Consider the following 22,842-nt stretch of genomic DNA (forward strand, 5'->3'; position numbering starts at 1 on the left):
TTTTTTTTTTTCAGTAGAGATAGGGCTTCGCCATGTTGGCCAGGCTGGTCTCGAACTCCTGACATCAGGTGATCTGCCTGCCTTGGCCTCCCAAAGTGCTCCCAGCCAGCCTGTTTTAATTTTGAAGTTTAGAAATCACACCTTTTTTTTTTTTTTTGGTCCTTTGGTTCTTTGTTTTTCTTTTCATACCTGATGTTCTGCACAAACGGAAATTGTTACAGGCTACCCCTCCCTGGCCAGGGCAGGATAGGCCTGGCCAGAGGTAGAGCCTGCTCGACTTTGATATGGGGCCTGCCTCCTTATCCCCGTCCCTTAGACACGGCCACAGAGCGTCACATGCAGTGCGTAAGTCCCCCATGGTTGCTAACAGGGGGCTTTCTTCCTCACAAGTGGTGAGAAGGGGGAAAAAACATAACCAGACCCTGCCGTCCTAGATCCGCAGTTACCAAATGCTGTTGACTCAGCTTCCCAGTAAGAAGTGTATGTTACTTGGCGATCCGTAAACGTGTACACACGACTATACAAATACAGATTTCACTATACATTACTGCAGATGTGTTGTAGTCTATTCTATTTGGTTCTAGTTTGTTCCATTCTGTTCCATTAAAACAGTACTACTTATGATCCATTCCATTAATTTCATGACCCATGAATGTATCTGGCCCACAGTTTGAATAACAATGTTTAAAGTACAGGCTGGGCACAGTGGCTCACGCCTGTATTCCCAGCACTTTGGGAGGCCGAGGTGGGCAGATTACCTGAGGTCGGGAGTTCAAGACGAGCCTGGCCAATATGGTGAAGCCTCATCTCTACTAAAAATACAAAAAAAAAAAAAAAAAAAAATTAGCCTGGCATGGTGGCAGAGGCCTGTAATCCCAGCTACTTGGGAGACTGAGGTCGGAGAATCACTTGAACCTGAGAGGCGGAGGTTGCAGTGAGCTGAGATCCCATCACTGTACTCCGTCCTGGGCAACAGAGCAAGACTCCATTTCAAAAAAAGAAAAAGTAGATTTAATTAACTTACCTTTTTTGTTTTTTATACATTTTTTACTATTTCTTCCTATAATACGGGCTCTTGTTTGCTTTTCTTTTTGTGCATTGATGTCTTTTATTTCTAACAGGGAGTTGATTTTTATTCCCTAGGTGGTTTTTAATTTTAAAACAAACAAACTTGGCCTCATTCATATATATATATATTTTTTTACTCATTTTCCCATGTAATTTTTCTCATTAGTTTTCTTTCCTGGGGGTGTGGGCATATATATGTATATACACACAAAAATGTGGATGTGAATACACACACACACACGCACACATTTCTATAAATGAAGATTCTTCCCTTATTATTTTGAATTCCTTAACACTTAAACACTTAATGGTACATGGCCCTCACAGTTATTTCTGTTTTTTAAAAAAAGCACTTCGTATTCTTGTCTTCAGATGAGATGCAGATGTTTTCCTAAGAAAGCTCCAACTCTCAAACTTACTGCACAACTATAATCAAGTTACAGCCTTCCCTCTCCTATTAGGAACATTAAATGTAATTTTTCCTGGCCTAAGAAACTTGAGTATTCTATCCTTTTTATGTTTCCATTTTTAAAGTTCTCAAGTAAACCATTTTACTGCTCCAAGCTGTTACACGAAACCCAGAAGAATGCTTGGAAGTGAGATGTGCCGGCCTCTCTCAGCCTCTCGTGATCCTTCCAAGCTCAGCCTGACACTGTCCTGTGTAGTCCTGTGGCACCCACTGGGTTCCCTTGGGTGTGTGTCCTGAAGATGTCTTTTGTTTGTTTGTTTCCTCTTTGGAATGCCAGCACTGCTAAGTATGAGATATGCTGAAATTAGTGTCTGGTTTACAAAAAAACTATCAGCAATTTCAGACCTTTCTTATTGTAAAATGCCAAAGGGTCGGAGCCTTTTGATCCAAGCCTGAGAAAATTTCTTCAGTTAATGAATGTTGGGAGATGCCTGGTGCTGTGGATCACACCTGTAATCCCAGCACTTTGGGAAGCCAAGGCGGGTGGATCCTTTGAGGCCAGGAGTTGAAGACCAGCCTGGTCAGCATGGTAAAACCCCATCTCTACTTAAAAAATTTTTTTAAAAAGCCAGGCAGGGTGATGCACGCCTGTAATACAAGCTACTTGGAAGGCTGAGGCATGAGAATCACTTGAACCTGGGAGGCAGAGGTTGCAGTGAGTCGAGATCGCATCACTGCACTCCGACCTGGGTGACAGAATGAGAGTCTGTCTCAAAAGTAAATGTAGGGAGATGGCCACAATGAAATGACTAAGTTTGGAATTAAACCTCAGTTTGATGTTGACAGTGCAGAGACCTGGGCAGAAGACTTTCAGTAGCCAGGTAGTCGTGAGTCGGTGGTAGTAGCTTCCTGAGCAAGGGAGGCGTCCCGGTAGTCAGTGTAGGGTGAGGGCATCATAGAAAGCAGATGGAGGGAGTGAAAAAATGGAGGGGGAGCTTAGAATGTCTAAAAGCTCTTCCCAGTGAATTTGTTGAGCCGGGACCACCAGTGCATTCGAATAGATGATCATTTTATCTTCACTCACCCCATCTGTTTGCTGGAGGCCCTTCCCACTGCCGCTGTTGGAGTTGAAAATCAATCAGATTTGGTTCAATGAAAGACATTGTACAGCCAGTTTCGTTCTCTTTCTTCTGTCCAAACGGAGATTTTCATGATGCTGTCTGCCATTTATTGAGTACCTGTAGTATGGCCGCTGCTCAAAGTATTTTATGGTACGCCATCTCTGAGCCTCCCACCTCTCTGTAAGTGGGTCACAGATTTACCAGTGAGGAAGCCAAGACTCTCCATGGCGCTATGATTTGTGCAGGGCCACTTGGGAAATGTCTGTGTGGCTCCAGACCGCCTGTGCTTACTGTCTTCAGCTTGCCTCTCTGCACCTGGATCAGTTACCTTGTAAATGTCCTGCACTGTCCTGGGGGTTTATTCCACTTAACTGTTGTTTTTATTTATTTATTTATTTTGAGACAGAGCTTCGCTGTTTTTGCCCAGGCTGGAGTGCAAATGGCACGATCTCTGCTCGCCGCAGCCTCTGCCTCCTAGGTTCAATCTGCTTAGCTTTTACATGGTAGCATATATTAATATGGGTATACAAGGGTACAGTAAACAAGACGCTTAGGATTAGGAGAAACCATATTCTTGACTTATGGTTATTTCCTTGAGAGGGCCAACTGGTTGTCTTTCATTTATTTGGCGCTTTTTTTTTTTTTTTTTTTTTTTTGGCGTAAGATTAAATGGTCCCACCCTGAAAGCCACTATGATGAAAACAAAAGCCATTGGGTTTCCAGAATTGAGATAATATCATTGCAAAAATGTTTGGGTCACATGTCAACCATGGCTCTCAGTGTAGCTATTGCTGGTTTGGAGCCTTGGGTGCAAGGGATCAGAAAGGCAGGTGCCACTGGTCCAGGGCTCCACCAGGAGCCTTTGGTGGAATCAGCCTAGACCCCTACTGTTGGTTGACAGGACTTGGTGGTTTGTTGTATGTTATCCAAATTTGATAGTTCCCCTGTCTCCTCTCTTTCCTCCCAAACCTCTCCACCCCTTAGCTTTTGGCTTTCTTCCGCACAGCTCTTTAATAAAAGAGAGGATGAAGATTCCAGGGCAAATTATTGAGTGACCCGCCTGATTTACTTGGAAAGTCTCACTGTTCCCCCTGAATCATTCTGGGTTTGAGAATGTGTGTGTGAAAGAAAAAAACACATAGGAATGTTGAATTTTCCAAAGTTGAACTCTTTCAGGTCTTTAAACATCCGGTTGGTTAAACTGGGAACATTAATATTTTAAGCATAGAGTGTCCAGCCAGACCCTGACCTGTGTCTGGGGTCAGGCCTGCACGTGGGGGTGGGTCACTAGGGTGGTCAGAGGTTCCAGCCCCGGGAGCAATTCCAGGGCTGGAGCAATTCCTCTATTCTCATTGCACCAGAAAGAGTTAATTCCAGTTGCACGGCTTGCTGATGTTGTTGATAGTAAAGTATTTTAATGGGCTCTGTGAATAAGGTTTGTAAGGAAATGACTTGGGTGAACTGATGTCTGAAACACAGAATTTTTGAACTTCTAAAAAGATTTTAGGAGTAACTTATTTTTACAGCTCCTTGTGGGATTTTCTCGCACTGTCCCCTTCCCCCATGCTAGTTAAACAGCGTCTTGTTTGCTTTCTAAATGTTGGAGGGTAACATCAATCTTACTGTTGGCTGGAAGCAGGAGGTGGGCACGGGTTTATGTAACTTAACTTCTTTTCTCTGCAAATCAGTAAATATTTACAAATGACCTTATCAAACAGTTTGGGTACATTCGGTCACTTGAAAGTGTGCAGCCAGAGGAGTGACTGCCCATGGGCCCGCTGCCAGTTCTGGGGGGGGCCTCAAGGGAAGGACTCACATTTTTAAAAATAGGCAGGAAGTGGGCCTCACAGGAAGCCTCCCTCTCTCCACCAAAGAGTTTTAGAAAATTTGCATTTTAAAGTTTGACTTCTTTAAAATTCAACTCTTTGAGGCTGGAGTTGATTGCTGGGAACAGAGGAATCCCAAAAATAAATAGTGGATTCTGAGTTAGCCTCACCATTGTTGCCTGAGTTCTTTTGTTTCTTAGGGAAGGTAATGACAGAATTCCATCCCAAGAGTAAATGTCATTCTTTTGTGGGTTAGTTGGAAAAAAACAAGGGGATTACTTTTTTGTGTTTATAAAATGGTCCCGATGTCACATGGCTTTAAACATAACTACAGTTCTACAGCAGAGATGGACTTTGGGATGTCTCAGCCCTCTTTTTTTTCCCCTAATATTAGAAATCTGACACAGTTAAACTCATCTTTAGAAGAGAATGCACATGTGCTTCAAAGTTGGCACTGAAAAATAATTCTCATTTTCTTGGTAGTTTGGATATGAAAATTGCAATATTGGTGTATCACCATAATCTGGTAATTTCATTTTGCCAATCAAACATAATACAAGTAAGACTGAAGTGCATTTTATGGAGTTCTATTGTCAGTATAATACCTAAGGCTGACAAACAGTCAACAAATAAATGGAAAGCTTTTAAGAACAAATAAGTGATAATAGCTATACATCTACTTATTGCAAAGTGCTTAATGATTCTGTATTAATGCTTTTGTATTTTAATTTTCTTTGCAGAGTATTGGGAAAGGGTCGTTGTGGTGCATAGACCCAGAGTATAGACAAAACCTAATTCAGGCTTTGAAAAAGACACCTTATCACCCACACCCACACGTGTTCAATACACCTCCCACCTGTCCTCAGGCATATCAAAGGTAAGCAACTCAGACTTCTTTTTTTGGTCTACTGAAATGGCATTATTTTGGCAGAGACCTGCACGGAAATTAATAGGCCGTATGAGATTTAAAAAATAACTGCAGGTAAATGAGAAGGAAATTAAGTATCATTAGGAGGCATATCCATTGTTGTATTTCCTGCAAACCTTACCGCTTCTGCAGCTTCGGAGGAATGTGCTTCCAGGAGGCTTCATAGTGGGTGAAATAACACCTTCCTGAGTAGAAACATGGACAGAGAAAAGCTGACAGCTTTCCCATCTCGATGTGTGTCACGTTTTGTGGGGATAAAAGTACAGGCGCGAGTCGAGCAGGTGACTCCGTCGTCCCTTCCTCTGGCCGGTCTCTGCAGACGTCCAGTGGAGGCTCACTCGGCTGTTGGCTTTCGCGGTCTCCATGTGGACGGTGCTCCCAGGTGATCGTTTTGTTGTGGTTACTTGGTGTTTGCTTCCTCAGGGAGAACAGCAGAGAACCATAGAGACATTTTCTCCTCCTCACAGGCCCATTTGTTTGAGACAGTAAGGTCATGGGTACCATTTTTACAAATACATCATTGGAAGGGAGGGTAAATAAGTAGCCTGTCACTTTTTTTTTTAAAAAAAGTGTCTTAATGTTATATTCCACAAGAGAGCCAAATAATCAGAACCAAATTTCTAAGATAGATTTTTATCAACACACAGTGCTTGAGTTTGAAATGCATTCCTCAACTCTACAAAAACGTATTTAAAAATGTATAGAAATGTTTCTTTCGTAACCACCTAGTTAAGAGGAATTATCCTTGGACTGCAAGTCGAGGTTAATTAGGGATGGCATGGTGTCATAGGCTTCAGGAATTTTGCAGTCCACTTCTCTGCAGATTCTTTTCCTAGTCTGCTGTTTGTTCTGCAGGAGGGAGCACAAAATGATCTTCTGAAATAGCATTAATGAAGTTCTTGTGCATCTCAGTTGAGAAGCATTCCATCACAGGCCCTAGACAATCAGTCTTTAGCAAGAGACAGGGAGGAACAGCTGGGCTCTCTGAGAAGACTGCTGTATGTCTGCCTTTGCTAGGCGATTAGCGTGATGGTACCCATAGCAACTGGAGCGTCTCCATAGTAACGCGTAGCCGAGACAGGTGCAGTTGCATCACAAGGCTGTTTGTTGCCTGGCAAAAGGACAGGCCATTAGTACTTAGATATACGCTGTTGCCTTAGAAACAAATAACCCTACATAGCAACTACAGTTGGTTTGAAAGGCTTGGTGTGGGGTGGGGTAGGGGGGGAAGGTTGTAGCAGCTTTTGTCTGTGCTCATAAAAATCAGTGGAAGCATACTTTATTCGAAATGACAACTTGAGGTCATATAGCTGTAGGAGAGAAAATGGGATTTTCCAGAGCAGCCTAGCCAATATCGTAGACGTGTCCAGAAGGACAGAGCCATATGCTTGGTTTTCTCCTTGTGGCCGTAGCCACTCCCCAGATGGAAGAGAACCAGGATTGGAGTGCCCGATGTCCAGGGTTGGTGAAGGAGGACGTGACGCTAATTATTGAAATGTTTCCCAGAGTCTCATATTTCTTTGTCTTTCTACTCCCCGTACCCTCCAGGCTGCATAGAATACCCTTCTCTGGCTTTTCCAGTTTGTGCCTCGGAAATATTTCGTCTCTCTTTGCTTCTAGGAAGTTAAGAACATAAACGTAACTCATCGGGTCATGTCGGTGGTTCATTTAGATGAGTATTTTGTTGCCAAATGTGACCCCGAGGGAAACACAGTAATTATTTAATAATTTGAAGGATTATAGAGGAGCTCTGGGGGCTGGAACAGGAATGCATATTCAGGCAAGAGGCATTCCGCGCTGGCCTTAGCTTAATGACTTCATTTGATTTTTAATATAGGCATAAAAATGCAGACGAACCAGAGCTTTTGTAATGAAAATCATTTCCGAAGAAATACTTCAGACCCTGCTCTGTCACCTCCAGCCTTTCTCTCCAGTTGACTGAGGGGGGGAAAAAAAGAGTTTCTGCCACTGCCCATGCGGTGCTTAGATTTCACCTCCACAGAGGTCACTGACTCTGGAAAGAGATGACAGATGAGATTCTAGCCTGCCTCTTCCATGCCTTAACTCCACGAGAACAGGTCACATTCTCTTTCCTGGGGACTGTCGGCCCTTCATCTGAAAGCTGAGAGTTCGCTTCAGGATCTTCTAGTGTGTGAAATTGCACTGAAGCCACTGAACACCGGGTAATTGTACAATATTTTTGTGTCTTACAGTGATGTGGCATTTGGCGCCATTCTAAGCCATCAGGCCACTTGTTGACATGACTCAGGGAAGATGGAATGGAACAGAACGATTCCTTAAACAGGGACCCAAAAATGCCGAATTGACGTGAGCTGGCTGGGTCCACTGTGAGGCAGGGAATCACCTGTCAGCCCCTTGCTGGATCGCTGTGAAGGGCACCTGGGAGGTGCTTGCCTTTCACAGAGCTGGTACTTAGCATGCTGAAGAAGATGGTGATTATACTAGATGGGCGGTTATTGCTAGGACTTGCAGGTGTGCTTGGCACATATCGCTCTGAACTGAGCTGCAGGTGGCTGGAAATGCTGCGGAAAAGCAAGGCATTTGAAAACACTGCCCAGACCTTGCTCACGTTCAAATACCATGCTAAATATTGTGATATGTAGACCCATGCTTCTGTTTTCTAAACGTGCCCTTTTGGATGTATGTTAGGATGTCCTTCCACACCTGCTTTGTTGATACCAAATTTGTGAATTGTTTTTAATCAAAGTGCAGAGCTCAGTGACCTGTTCTGTTTGTTTGCTAGGAATGTCTATAACGGAGTACCGCAAACCAAGTGACTTAAACAACAGAAACTTACTGTCTCAGGGTTCTGGAGGCTGGAAGTCCAAGATCAAGGGGTTGGCAGGGTTGGTTCCTTCTGTAGGCTGTGAGGGAGCATCTGTTCCGCCCCTCTCTCCTAGCTTCTGGTGATTTACTGGCATTTTGCTGGAATGCTTTTGGCTTACCTTGGCCTGTAGAAACATCAGTCTGATTTCTGCCTTCATCTGCACTTGGCTTTCGTTTTCTCCGTGTGGTGGCTGTGTCCAAATTTTCCCTTCTTATAAGGACACACCGGGCATATTGGTTTAGGGGCCCATCTTTCTCCCGTAATGGCTCATACTATTTAACTAATTACATTTTCAATGGCCCTGTTTCCAAATAAGGTCATGTTCAGATGTACTGAGGACTGGGACTTCAACATATGAATTTTGGGGAGGCACAAGTCACCCCATAGCAGCTCTTTTTAGGGAGATATTTTGCTGATAAAAATATGGAAAAGCAGAAAGGAAATATTTAAAGAACAAAATGATGAGGTTGGGGGCAGGGGTGTCAAAAGGATTCTCCTGAAGTTGCTCCCAGTAGTCAAAGCTGGGACAGTGTAAACAGCAAAATCAGTACCAGTGTTGGATTATAACTTGATATATAAAATAAGTACCTGAGTCCAGCCTGATATAAATAAATGATTGAATAAAGAGACAAATAAATGAGAGAAGAGACACGTTTCCCATTCCAAATGCTTGATGTAGCTATTTCTCCACTGAAGGAGGTGGAGTGGAACTGCCCACTGCCTGAATGGCTGCACTTAATGACCTACTTCTAAAGATGAGAGCGTGGCATAGGTTGGAAAAGGAAGTTTAGAGTGGAAAAACCTGGTGAACACTTTGTCCCAGCTCATGAAAGCTGCCATCCTCAGTGATGTGCTGTTGATACCGGAATGCTCGCGTAGGACAGCATAAATTTGGCACCTCAGCTTTGTGGCCTTCCTCCCCAGACACATAACCCCAGTCTAGTCATGGGAAAAACATCAAACAGTGATTTCGTCCTTCAACAGGGACATGCTGCAAAATAACCCGATCTTCACTCCTCAAAGCCCCAAGGTCATCAGGGCAAGTCTGAGAATCTGTTACAGACCAGAGGAGGCTAGAGGGATATGACAACCAGAGGTGTCCTGTGATGTCCTGGATGGGATCCTGGAACAGTAAAAGGACATTAGGGGAAAACTTGCGAAATCGGAATTAACTTCAGTTTAGGTAACAGTGATAGTAGCGCGCTGCATAGTTTACAGCAGCACAATTCGCTGCTGCGAAGATACCGAAGCAACCTAAGTGCCCATCAGCTAATGACTGAATAAGGAAAATGTGGTGTATATACACTGTGGAATACTACTCAGCCATAAAAAGAAACAAAATAATGTCTTTTTTTTTTTTTTTTTTGGAGACGGAGTTTCGCTCTTGTTACCCAGGCTGGAGTGCAATGGCGCAATCTCGGCTCACCGCAACCTCCGCCTCCTGGGTTCAAGCAATTCTCCTGCCTCAGCCTCCTGAGTAGCTGGGACTACAGGCACGCGCCACCATGCCCAGCTAATTTTTTTGTAGTTTTAGTAGAGACGGGGTTTCACCATATTGACCAGGATGGTCTCGATCTCCTGACCTCGTGATCCACCCGCCTCGGCCTCCCAAAGTGCTGGGATTACAGGCTTGAGCCACCGCGAAAATAATGTCTTTTGCAGCAACTTGGATGGGGCTGAGGGCCTTATTTTAAGTCAACTCAGGAATGGAAAACCAAATATCATATGTTCTCACTTATAAGTGGGAGCTAAACTGTGAGGAAGCAAAGGCATGAGAATGATACAATGGATGCTGGGGACTCGGGGTGGGTGTAGGTTCGGAGGGGGATGAAGGATAAAAGACCACATATGGGGCGACAGGTACACTAAAGTCTCAGAAATCACCGCTAGAGAACTTATCCATGTAGCTCAAAACCACCTGTACCCAAAAAACTATTGAAATAAAAAAAATAGTAGTCTTCCAGTGTTGTGACTAGTGTCTTTTAGTAATATGTGGTGTTAACATTAGGGAAAACGAAGTGAGGGGTATACCGGAACTTTCTGTGCTATCTTTGTAACTTTTCTGTTAAAAAAAAAAAAAAAAAAGCAGTCTCCAAAATGCAGGTTCATTGAATTGATCGATTTTAAATATCCAAATCGTTTTCGGTAGAATGAAAAGTAAAATCACTGCATCCCTGAGAGTTGCCTGACCTACTTTAGTGAAGAGCTGCTTCTTAAGGACCCTTGCTTTTGTGTTATCGTCTGGAAGATCTGCCGAGCCACACGAGGGGTCTCTTTGTAGTTTGGATACCACCGTTTTTGGAACATTAGTTTTGTGAAATGGCACTCCACTGTGCTTTGAATAGTACCCGTGACTGAGCTCGGGGTACCCAGGCTCACTGAAAGCCAGCTTGCTTAGGAGACTCTGGCTAGTGGCCTTCGGAATCAAGATCTGAAAAGTGGAAGGAGGGGTGGTGTATTTGGTTGCTTGCCTGTAGCTCTTCAGAAAAGTCCATTGAGCTGTTCTCATGTTTATGTTCCCTATGGCCCTCCTTCCTAGATGCGTCATTTCTCATTAAAGGATATGCATGTTTTAATGCTTCCAATAGCTATTGTCAAATTGCCTTCTGATTTTACACTCTGTTCTAATCCACATTCCCACCAACTTTTTAGGAAATTCTTATTTTTCTAACCTTTCTCAAGGTCTGATAGTAAATGAAAAGACATTTTCCCAATGGGTGACCTTGACTTTGTGATTTTGGTACTCATAGAGGGGGTATTTAAACTTTATAACACTACATTAACACCCTATAAACAGTAGCTCTCCCCATAATAATGTTTATGACAACAGATTGTTTTTAGAGAGTGACATATATATGGGTCTTATGTAATACCTTCTCTACTATAGGCACCAATCCAAAGTCAGTTTCCAGAAAAACATTTTAATCCTATCTCACCATGGTTGGAGAACAGGTTTTGCATTTAATCAAACAGTGGAGAGTTTCCTGGATGATCATTTTTCAGAGCCACTGTTGTTTTGTGTTTCCTTGGTAATTCCAAAGAAATCCCAGCATCTTATGTGTCTTTGGTCTCCGTGATGGGTTGGCCATGATGGGGTGTTAGATGGTCAGAAACTGATTGAGAGGGTTTTTTGTTCTCCTGTGAGCCTTCCATTTTTTTTGCTTTAAAGTCTTCAATATAAAAATAATGACATACTCTATATTTCGTGTAAAGGATTGTAGCTTAACATGTATAAAGTTAGAAAAATCCGCAAGTCTTTCATTTGCTGATCTAGGTCTAAAGATTTATTTTTTGAATGACTATAAAGTTTGCAGAGTTAGAACATTTCAAGCAAGTTTCTTGGCCAGGTGTGGTGGGTCACACCTGTAACCTCAGGACTTTGAGAGGCCAAGGTGGGTGGATCACTTGAGGTCAGGAGTTCAAGACCAGCCTGGCCAATATGGCGAAACCCCATCTCTACCAAAAAATAGAAAAATTAATGGGAGTGTGGTGGCAGGCGCCTCCCAGCTGCTCTGGAGGCTGAGGCAGGAAAATTGCTTGAACCTGAGAGGCGAAGGTTGTAGTGAGCCAAGATCACACGCCATTGCACTCCAGCCTGGGCAACAGAGTGACACTCCGTCTCAAAACAAACAAACAAACAAACAAACAAAAGAAAGTTTCTTTTACTCTCATCTTTAAAAAAAAAATTCTAGACATTTAAGCTTCTCGTTTACCTCTGTTTCTCTTTGCTTCTTTAGAGCAATTTAATGCGCAGCAAAAAATAAAAAATAAAAAAATAAAATACATTAAGGGCCTCACCAAAGATTTTGGCCTTTCCGATATTGAGGTTCTTAATGAAAATGGCAGATTTTAGTGCTGACTCAGCGAGTTCTATTTTATCCTGCCTGCTGCCCTATTGATGTCCCTTTTTAAAAAAATACTTAAATGTCCGCATAGAGTAATACTGCTAAAGGTATAGAAATTGTACAGAGCGGTCACTGTATATTTAAATGAACAAGGTTATCAGTCATTCTTTAACAGGTGCATAATCTTTGGCTGTTGTAGCGAGGCTTGTAATCTGGGAATAGTAGCTGGGGGAATTGTATTGGGAGGAAGTGGGGAAGGTACTGGGGTGTTTAGGGAACTCATCCTTTTAGACAATTAGAAGATTAGAAAATCCTTAAAATGTTAATCTTGTTAACATAATGGTGTTAATTCCTCCACTTAGAATGCTGAACTTGCACACAGCAAGGACTAGCTTATTCATGGCTTGGATAGGATCCAGTAATTTTTTAATTTATAAGACATCTTTCAGTCTACTTATTCAAAGTGTTGTGCATTTAATAGTTGGCAGAAGCCCTGCAAAGCCACGGTGAAATCAGTTTTAACTTACATTGAAGGAGTTTAATTGTTAGATTGTTGTGTCATTGCAAGTGTTAATTCAGTCAAGCATAAAGAAAGAACTTGAGGATTTAGATTACTTGCTTCATTATTACACTAATATTTACTTGAAAGCAACATATTTGATGGAAACCTGAAATAGTTTTTTAAATGCCCCTCATATTCAATACGCTTATTTGGATAAGTTTAATTTAAAAACGTGAGGCATTATGCACTTTGAGAGATTATGTTTAAGCAGCATCTTTTTGCTTGGAGTAATTTTTTAAAGAATATTAAATTTTAAAAAATCAATATGAAGCTTCATTGTGCTAAACAGGTAGAAGAGTGTGGTAAATTAATGTGGTAAAATAGATGTGGGATTGAATACCAGGGCTTTCTAAATGATAGTATTTCCAAATATAAATTATATTTTGTTAAAAAAATTGGAGGGGATGAAGAATAGAAAAGGCTTAAATTGTAGGGGCACACTCTTTAAAAAATACAGTGCTCATTTACAGTGGGAGCTTTAAAAATCCATTAGTTGGGTATAATTTTATTTTCATATCAAATCATATTATCTTTTGACTTCCATTATATTTCCTGAGTTGGCCTCATAGAATAATTTTGGTCTCAGCATTTTGCCTTCGGTATGCTATTCATTGTACATTTAATTCTGAGGCAATCCTGTGTTGTTTTATTTAAATGGAAAACAGTCCCTGTTATCTTTGAGCGCTTTGTATCAGGGGTAGCTCATAAATATTGTGCCCAGTCATCCAATTTCATTCTGTTTTCACACTCACTTTGAAAGTAGAATGTTTAAGTAGCCGGGCTGATTTTATCTATTTTACTCAGGTACTGAGTCAAACTCATGGCTGAGGGAGTCACTCAGAGTTGCCGTTTTATCTTCTGACCTCCTGGGGTGCCCTCAGTCCCTGGTTTGTATTTTAATAGCCAGAGCTTTAAAAGTTCTTTAAATTTACTACAGATAAATTTCCTTTGACCTAACTCCTGAGATGATGGATACCAGAGAAGCTCTGTGTTTCCAATACCTCAAGAGAAGAAAGTTGCAGTGTTGATGGGCCCAGTAGGGTCTGGGGTCTTTGCAGAATTGCTCAGTGAGTATTTGCTCCTCGGGATAGCCAGCCTCGCACTCCTGAGCACAGCGACACCTTAGGCATTGTTTGAGAGGGACAGGTCTGCAAAGTGGGGCTTACCTGCATTCTGCATATTTCTCAAACCCCTTGCCTTCCCAGGGGAGGAGAAATTGATCTTCATGTTAGAAATATGAAAGAACTGTCAGAAGTGCATGAAATCAACCACGCACAATGTGAAACAACAGGCAGCACTTTCTTTGTCTTGTAGCAGTGTAAAAATGGCAAATTTTTCATGATAATAGGAAGTAAAAAGCTGCTACCAGCACATCTGAGTTGGTCTCATAGAATACTTTTGCTCTCAGCATTTTGCCTTTTCCAAGTTCTGGTCACACTAAATACTTCCAGATTTTCTAGATCAACAAAGGAGGAGGATTAAGAAAGAAGTAGAGGTCTAGGCCAGACGTGGTGGTCACGCCTGTAATCCCAGCACTTTGGGAGGCCGAGGTGGGTGGATCACCTGAGGTTGGAAGTTCGAGGCCAGCCTGGCCAACATGGAGAAACCCCGTCTCTACTAAAAATACAAAATTAGCCGGGTGTGGTGGTGCATGCCTGAAATCCCGGCTACTCAGGAGGCTGAGGCAGGAGAACCGCTTGAACCCAGGAGGCGGAGGTTGCGGTGAGCTGAGATCACGCCATTGCACTCCAGCCTGGGCGACAAGTGCGAAACTCAGTCTCAAAAAAAAAAAAAAAAAGTAGTATAATTAGATGGGACAGTGGAACCCATCATTTATAAAGGCTTTGAGGAAGGTAGAATGGGGGGTAAGGAAAGTGCTCAGGCTGGCAGGGACATCCATGTGTTACTGTTGAAGAATTGGGAATGTGTAACCCAGGGAAGAGCACCTTCAGAAGGCTAGCATGCCAGCCATCCTCACCTTCAGAGAGGACAGATTTGGACTCGATGGATCGAAGTTATAGGAAAAAGGATTTGGGCTCAAGACAGAACAGCATCTGACAATGTGCCAGGCACATAACAGAAGCTGGGTAAATGGTTGAGTTGATGGGTGGGTGGACAGATGAGGGGCTGAAGGTAGAATGAGCCACCCCAAGGGACGCCAGTCAAGGCTAGACAACCAGCTGCCAGGGTCATCCCAAGATTTCACTCTTGCTTGAGAACTGCAGGGTTATCCCTTCCAGCTCTTGAGATGTTGTTTCTGAGTCTACTGAGCTCCCATGACAGTTGAGGGATATCGCTCTGTAACATGGTGTTTGTAATTTATAAGGTGGAAACGAAACATTAGGGAATAGATGCATAGCTTTGTGTGCCAGCAATGAGAGGTCAGGCCCTTCTCTTGAAATTAAGTGCAGATTTCAAGACCGTGATGGGACTAATTCAGTTACTCTTCATTCTGTGTCATCCAGCTTTTTGATTCATGCCCTACAATTACCTCCCTTGTTTTGGTGACACTTCTTTGCATTTCCTTCCGTGTGAATAAAATGATCACGGCAGTGTTTTGCCAAGCAGAAGATCATTTCCAAAAGCTGTCCATCAAATCATGCCGACCTCCCCCCTATTGTTTATCCACTGAATTAATGAGAATAACACCCACCCTTTGCATAAATCTCCATGGAAGAGCCAAACTGGTGTCCTTGTTTTGTAGAAGCACATGTTCTTGGCCAGAGTCTCTGATCACATTGATAATCTTTTGTTTTTCTTACGTAAGGTTCGTGTTGCATTATTTGTCAAAGCATCGCTGAGACTCTGGATGTGAGAGGTACGGAAAGAGTGTGGGAAGCATCAGAGATTCCACGTTAATTGCTAACTTTTGCTGATTTTTAAGTCATCTGGAGAAAACCTCCATAAACCATTGAGACACATTAAAAAAAATCCTTATCTTCTCAGATCGAGTTGCTTAATCACCATAGTCCAAGTTGAGACATGTTTCCCGTGTGTTTACTTTTAAGTTGAAAGTTTTGGTCAAAGTCTGTTTATGAGCAGCTTCTTCCAACATATGTCTCTAACACACGTTAGTTCCCCCTCCCCTCGGAACACACGCCCCACCCGGTTTGAAGAAAAATGAATGAGAAGAAAACTCATCGGAGGGGGAAAAATATGACCATATTTTAGTAGCTTTTTCTGCCTTTTCGCCCTGCACTCCCCTTCCTTCTTCCCTTTCCTGTCTCTTTCCCTTTGCAGCTGTGGGGCTTCTGAATGAAAGCTTTTTGTTTGTTTGTTTTAACTGTAAGGAGAGCAGAGTTTCTTATCTAAGGATTCTTCTGAACTGGAAATTGCCCCCTGCCCTCCTATTCTTTTCTACTGATGAGAAACACATCGAGACTTTTCCCTGGAGAGATTTCTCTGCGCTTCTAGCTTCCCAGAAGAGTCCCTCATGAGGGGGTTCTGGCCTGGCTTTGGTACATTCATCCCCCCCAGGCCTCCAGCCCAGGCTTAGCTCCACCTCCATTTGCAGGGGAGGGGCCCCAAGTTGGTGCTGCAGATGGACCCAGCAGCTGTGTCACCCTCAGGAGGAAGAGGCCAGTCTGAGGAAACAGTGAGGAAGCAGAGAAACGAAGTCTGAAGCTCTCAAAGCATGACTCTGGCTTGCCCTTCCACCCCATTCTGCCCACAGTAGATCAGGTGTCAGAAACTCCGTCCTGGGTCTGTCTCCCATGAGCTTTAGTGCCCCTGAGAGGTCCTTCTGCCTCCCCAGCATCAGAAGGAGCAGGACCTGAGAACCACACACTTGCCCTGGCGCTGGCAGGGGGACTTGAGGGTCTCCATGTTTCCTCCAGCTCCTGCAGGTCGGCCACTGTCGCACCAGGCCCAGAGCAGATCTCAGTAGGTCGTAGGAAGAGGCTGAAGTTAGAGCCTCACCTGGGTCACTCACCGCTAGCTGTGTGACCTTGGAGACGTTACCTGAAACCTCTGGTCTCTGAGCCTGTTTTGTTACTCATTGTGGCGTAAGAATGCTTGTCTCAAACGAGAGCTTCAGGGATGAAATTCAGTAAAACGATGTACCAAATGCTTAGCCCTTGTGCCTGGCCCAGGGAAAGTCAATGAGTTTGATTTTTCCTTCCTCACCATTGCCACTCTCTTTTGGTAAATTGCATGGTCTTGTTTCTGCAAATGCTGCCTTTTTTTTTTTTTTTTTTTTTTTAAAGACAGTGTTTAGTTCTTTTGCCCAGGCTGGAGTGAAGTGGTGCGATCTTGGCTCACTGCAACCTCCCCACTGCCGCCCACCCCTGGGTTCAAGCGATTATCCTGCCATAGCCTCCTGAGTAGCTGGGATTACAGGAGCCCGCCACCACACCTGGCTAATTTTTGTATTTTTAGTAGAGATGGGGTTTCACCATGTTAGCTAGGCTGGTCTCGAGCTCCTGACCTCAGGTGATCCACCCACCTCGGCCTCCCAAAGTGCTGGATTACAGGTGTGAGCCACTGCACCCGGCCTGCTGCATGCCAGTTTGGCCCTCGTATGCAATGGTTTTGCATTGAGGTATCTTTTTATACTTTATGTTCTGTGCTTTCCATTAGATTTAAGAACTGTGAAAACCAGGACCCTTTGCAAGTTCTCCCCGTGCTGTAAACTTTGCATGTAGGTGTTATTCAAAAAATATTATTTATCCATGATTTCTCTTAGACTGCATAGCAGAGATTGTGAGAGTAGTGCAAAATGTTTTCCTTTAGTTGCTCAGGGATGCCAGAAATCATTGGCTACCCTCCTCCCCGTTACAGTCTCAAATCCAGACGTTTGGAGGGGGAGGGAGAAGCTGGACTCCGTGCCTCTTCTCTCTAAAGACAATTTAGCAATTTTGCAGTGTTGCTGTTTCTGACCTTCCATCTACTTCCCCATCTGTCTGCCAAGGTCCAGGTGTCCCTCTGGGTATGCACGAGGCCAGACTGTTTGGACCTGGTCATTCTTGAAGCCTAAGAGACCCATCAGGCTGCCCTGGGATAGAAAGGTTATAAATTCCAGGCTGTTGACTCCAAGGCACCAAATATTGTCAGAGGAGGGAACATTTTGCAGCTGCCATAGAAAATGCAAATGTGGGCCAGGCTCACGCCTGTAATCCCAGCACTTTAGGAGGCCAAGGCAGGGCGGGGTGTGGATCACATGAGGTCAGGAGTTCAAGACCAGCCTGGCCAACATGGCAAAACCCCATCTCAACTAAAAATACAAAAATTAGCTGGGCTTGATGGCATGTGCCTGTAATTCCAGCTACTCAGGAGGCTGAGGCAGGGGAATTGCTTGAACCTGGGAGGCAGAGGTTGCAGTGGGCCAAGATTGTGCCACTTCACGCCAGCCTGGGCAACAGAGAGAGACTGTCTCAAAAAAAAATAAAATAAAATAGAAAATGCAAATGTGCTAAAGGTGGTACAGGCCAGGGATTGCTCCAGCTTTGTCTCGTTCATTATTCCTTTAAAAAGAAGCCTCCCTCTGCTCCTCTGTACATTTCTGCAGAGCGGGCACTTGAAAGGTAAGGCTCCGGAGCTCTCCCTGCCCTAATCATAATGGGAAAAGTTTTCACCCCAGGCTGTCCCAAACACTCAATTGTGTTCTTTCTCTACCAGATACATAATCCGTGGTTAAATCGCTTGGCAGTCACTCATTAGTTTTCTTCCCCTACATTCTTTTCTTCTTTGATGAGAACAAAGCCCAGCTCCTCCCAGCTCCCAATCTTGCTTTTCTCTCCCAGGAAATCTCCCTGCTGGACTTTGATCCCTTAGGAAGAAAGTTACCCAAATGCCGTCCTTTCCTACCTGCTAAAAGAGGAAGATCTCGGTTCTTTGTACTTCCAAATCTGTGTTCAGAACTCGCAAATCTGTGGTGCCAGAGGCCCTGATTTTTCTGGAGGCATTCTGGCTGCCCACCATGGCCTGACTACCTAAGGACCCCTCTCTTGGGCAGTTCCCCCTCCCTGATTTTTGATGGACTGTTCTTGAGAAAGGAAGGATTGGACATATGGTAACACCAATGGAATTTGATTCTTATTAAAGCCTTTGAAGTTCCCTGTTTCTAACACCACCCCTTCTTACCCTCACCCCTTAGATGTGGCATGTTCCATCATCAGGGTTGTTGAAGTTAAAGTTGTAGGAAAACCAGCCTGAATTTCTCTAATACAGCTCTTTGATGTAGAGTAAAACAAAAATTTTTCTCCATCTGATATGCTAGGCTTCTAAGAAATGAACTATGAAAGTAAGCTCCTTACTTAGCACTATAGGATTGTAAAGAATTTTAAATTTGCTTTATTCCATCTGCTTTATACTCCAAACCATTCTGGATTCTGATTGGGAGGCAGAAAACCAAGCATTTATTGGGCACCTACTGTGTGTCAGATTTGGTATAACAGACATCACGTGGGAGGCCATCACATGCCTATAAAGAGCAGGTCACACAGCTTGCAGATGGCTGAGCTGGGACCTGAGCCGGCCTCATCTGATTCTTCTCACCCCAGATCCTGAGTTCTTCTCAAGGTAATTTGCCACCTTGTGGTCACCGTCTTCTGCGGAAACATTCTTCACTGAGCTTTGGAAAGGAGGAATGACACATCACTTGTTAAAAAGGAGTTTAGGGTTTGTAGCGTAGTGAGGGTAAGAGAGATGGGAGGTGAGAGTTCCTGCCATTGGAAACTGGGAGTGGTGAGGGAACAATGACAATTGGAGGGAGAGCCATGGAACTTGATGAGAGAGGGGTGGAGAGGAAGCAGAGAGGATTCTGTGTGGGTGGACGGACGGACGGATGGATGGATAGATGGATGGACGGATGGATAGATGGATGGATGGATGGATGGATGGAGGCACCATTAGAAGGATAGGGAGGGGGAGACGAAGGGCCATGAATGTGTGTGTGTGTGTGTGTGTGTGTGTGTGTGTAAGGATCACTTCTATTTTTGACAAAATAGAAAAGTGAATGTAGGTTAGGGGAAAATCACACAATATTTTAGGGATTGTTTATAGTGTCATTTAATAAGAAAAAAGAAAGTCAAACCTCACCAACCTCACCATATTATCAAGCTTTCTTGTCCATGAATTCTTTTTTTTTTTTTTTGGGACGGAGTTTCGCTCTTGTTACCCAGGCTGGAGTGCAATGGCGCGATCTTGGCTCACCGCAACATCCGCCTCCTGGGTTCAGGCAATTCTCCTGCCTCAGCCTCCTGAGTAGCTGGGATTACAGGCACGCACCACCATGCCCAGCTAATTTTTTGTATTTTTAGTAGAGACGGGGTTTCACCGTGTTGACCAGGATGGTCTCGATCTCTTGACCTCGTGATCCACCCGCCTCGGCCTCCCAAAGTGCTGGGATTACAGGCTTGAGCCACCGCGCCCGGCCTCATGAATTCTTCTTAGAGTGAATGAGGGTTTTCTCTTGTTTTGTTCTTCCTAAATTCTCAGCCATCTTGGGAATAAGCATCCGTACTTCAGTTAGCTTTCTAATCATTTCTTATTTGTAATTTTTTTTTTTTGATATGTCTGCACGGAGAAGTGACAAGGACTCTCACCATCTTTTGAATTTAGATTAAAAAAAGTACTGTTGTTAAGGCAATATATTTTGTTAACATTCCTTAAAAATAAAAACCTCTCTAGCCACTGTCCTGAATCTCCAATATTGTACACAGTAGAGAGTTGTGAAACAAAAATGAATAGATGTAATTAGCGTCTTTTAATTTGATACTGATGTCATAAAATGGATTAAAGACACAGGGTTAATTTTATTTGTTAAGGAATAAGCAGTGAAGATTCTTTCAAAAATGCCTGGCTAATTTCTCATTGACCCAAGTGTATAAAAATTAATCTCTAAATGATTATCAAAATAGCGTTTTTTTTTTTTTTTTGAGATGGAGTTATGCTCTTGTTACCCAGGCCGGAGTGCAGTGGTGCGAACTCGGCTCACCGCAACCTCTGCCTCCTGGGTTCAAACGATTCTCCTGCCTCAGCCTCCCAAGTAGCTGGGACTACAGACGTGTGCCACCTTGCCTGGCTAATTTTTGTATTTTTGGTAGAGATGGGGTTTCACCATGTTGACCAGGGTGGTCTTGATCTCTTGACCTCGTGATCCACTCGCCTCGGCCTCCTAAACTGCTGGGATTACAGGTGTGAGCCACCGTGCCCGGCAAAATGGTGTTTTTAAATAGCATATTTGCTGAGGCAACAGTTAGATTGTAGGAATGATAAGCACTGTTGGTCATTTTGGTTGTGCCAAGTTCAATGGATCTTTGTGGCAAAACACAACATATGAGGATGTTTTCGACAATTAAAGCGGATGTAGGAATGATACTCAGTTTGAGAGACTCAACTGAAAGTAATATGCTAGACCACTGAGTTGTTCTACAAATTAGTCTTGGAAAACTTGGGGAATCTTTGGTCCTTCCGCACCCCCAGCTTTATTGAAGTATAATTGATGAATAAAAATTGTGGATATTTAAGGTGTACAATGTAATGTTGTGATGCACACATTGTAAAATGATTACCACAGTCAAGCTAATTAACATAGTTACCATTTGTGTATGTGTGTGATGAGAATAGTGAAGATCTATTAGCAAATTTCAAGTATATAATATAGTATTATTCACTGTAGTCACTGTGCTGTAGATTAGGTCTCTAGGGCTTATTTTATTTTTGATGAAATCTTGTTCTCTCGCCCAGGCTGAAGTTCAGTGGCCTGATCTTGGCTCACTGCAATCTCCACCTCCCATTCTCCTTCCTCAGCCTCCCGAACCGCTGGGACTACAGGTGTGCACCACCACACCTGGCTAAGTTTTCTATTTTCAGTAGAGGCGGGGTTTTGCCATGTTGGCCAGGCTGTTCTTAAACTCCTGACCTCAGGTGATCCACCCGCCTCAGCCTCGCAAAGTGCTGGGATTACAGGAGTGAGCCACGGCACCTGGCCAACTTATTCATTTTGTAACTGCAAGTTTTTTACCCTTTGACCAATATCATCTCATTTCCCCCAGTCTTCCTCATCCCCACAACCCCGACCCCTGCTAACCACGCTTCTACTCTCTGTTTCTGTGAGTTTGCCTTTTGTCTTTCTGTGTCTGGCTTGTTTCATCTGGCGTGATGTCCTCTAGGTCTATCCGTCAGAACTGGCAGGATTTCCTTCTTTTCTAAGGCCGAATGATATTCCTTTGTGTATATATTTACCACATTTTCTTTATCCATTCATCTGTCAATGGACACTTAGGTTGTTCCCATATTTTGGCTGTTGTAAATAGTACTGCAGTGAACTTGAGGGTGCCGTGCAGATACAGTGTCTCTTTGAAACAGTGATTTTATTTCCTTTGGATATATACCCAGAAGTGGAATTGCTGGATCTTACGGTGGTTCTGTTTTCTGTTTGTTTGTTTTTCTTTTTTGACAGTCTCTCATTGTCACTTAGGCTGGAGTGCAGTGGTGTGATCTTGGCTGACTGCAACCTCTGCCTCTTGAGGCAAGCGATTCTCGTGTCTCGGCCTCCCAAGTAGCTGGGATTAGAGGTGTGCACCACCATGCCTGGCTAATTTTTTTGTATTTTTAGTAGAGATGGGATTTCACCATGTTGGCCAGGCTGGTCTCGCATTCCCGACCTCAAGTGACCTGCCTGCCTCGGCCTCCCAAAGTGCTGGGATTACAGGCATGAGCCATCACACCCGGCTGTTTTGTGTTTTATATTATGAGGAACCTCCATACTGTTCTTTATAACAGGTGCCGAACCATTTTGCGTTTCCACCAACAATGTATGAGTTCCCTTTTCTCCACGTCCTCGCCAATACCTAGCATCTTTCCTATAGTAGCCATTCTTACAGGTGTGAGGTGGTATCTCAGCATAGCTTTGATTTGCGTTTCCCTCATGATTAGTGATGTTGAGCACCTTTTCATATACCTGATGGATATTTGTGTGTCTTCTTTAGAAAAAATGTTTATTCAGGTCCTTTACCTGTTTTTAAACCGGGTTATTTGTGGGATTTGTTTTGTTTTTGCTATTGAGTTGTCTGAGTGCCATTCTACTGTGGATATTAACTCCTTATTGGATATGTGGTTTGCAAATATTTTCTCCGTTCTGTAGGTGGCCTTTTTCATTTTATAGACTTATTTCCTTTGCTGTACAAAAAACTTTTTAGTTTGATGTGGTCCCACTTATTTTTGGTTTTGTGCCTTTACTTTTGGTGTCATATCCAAAAAATCATTGCCGAGACCAGTGTCATGGAGTTTTC

At 43.4% G+C, this 22,842-nt stretch overlaps 1 protein-coding gene and 1 long non-coding RNA gene across 8 annotated transcripts in view; one reads left to right on the forward strand and one right to left on the reverse strand.

The window, feature by feature from the left end:
* LOC116557651 overlaps window positions 1-6,523 on the reverse strand; it is a 23,050-nt gene extending 16,527 nt beyond the window's left edge. For both annotated transcript variants that reach the window (XR_004271629.1, XR_004271628.1), the window contains exon 1: window positions 5,474-6,523. This is a non-coding gene — a long non-coding RNA (uncharacterized LOC116557651). The remainder of the gene's footprint in view (window positions 1-5,473) is intronic.
* FOXN3 (forkhead box N3) overlaps window positions 1-22,842 on the forward strand; it is a 478,152-nt gene that overhangs the window by 272,963 nt on the left and 182,347 nt on the right. For all 6 annotated transcript variants that reach the window (XM_032287166.1, XM_032287171.1, XM_032287168.1 and 3 more), the window contains one exon: window positions 5,165-5,301. In XM_032287166.1, coding sequence (XP_032143057.1) covers window positions 5,165-5,301 — 137 coding nt within the window. The remainder of the gene's footprint in view (window positions 1-5,164; window positions 5,302-22,842) is intronic.

This window comes from Sapajus apella, unplaced genomic scaffold (genome assembly GCF_009761245.1).
Source record: "Sapajus apella isolate SASKATOON/1434 unplaced genomic scaffold, GSC_monkey_1.0 scaffold20, whole genome shotgun sequence".
In the NCBI taxonomy this organism is placed as follows: Eukaryota; Metazoa; Chordata; class Mammalia; order Primates; family Cebidae; genus Sapajus; species Sapajus apella.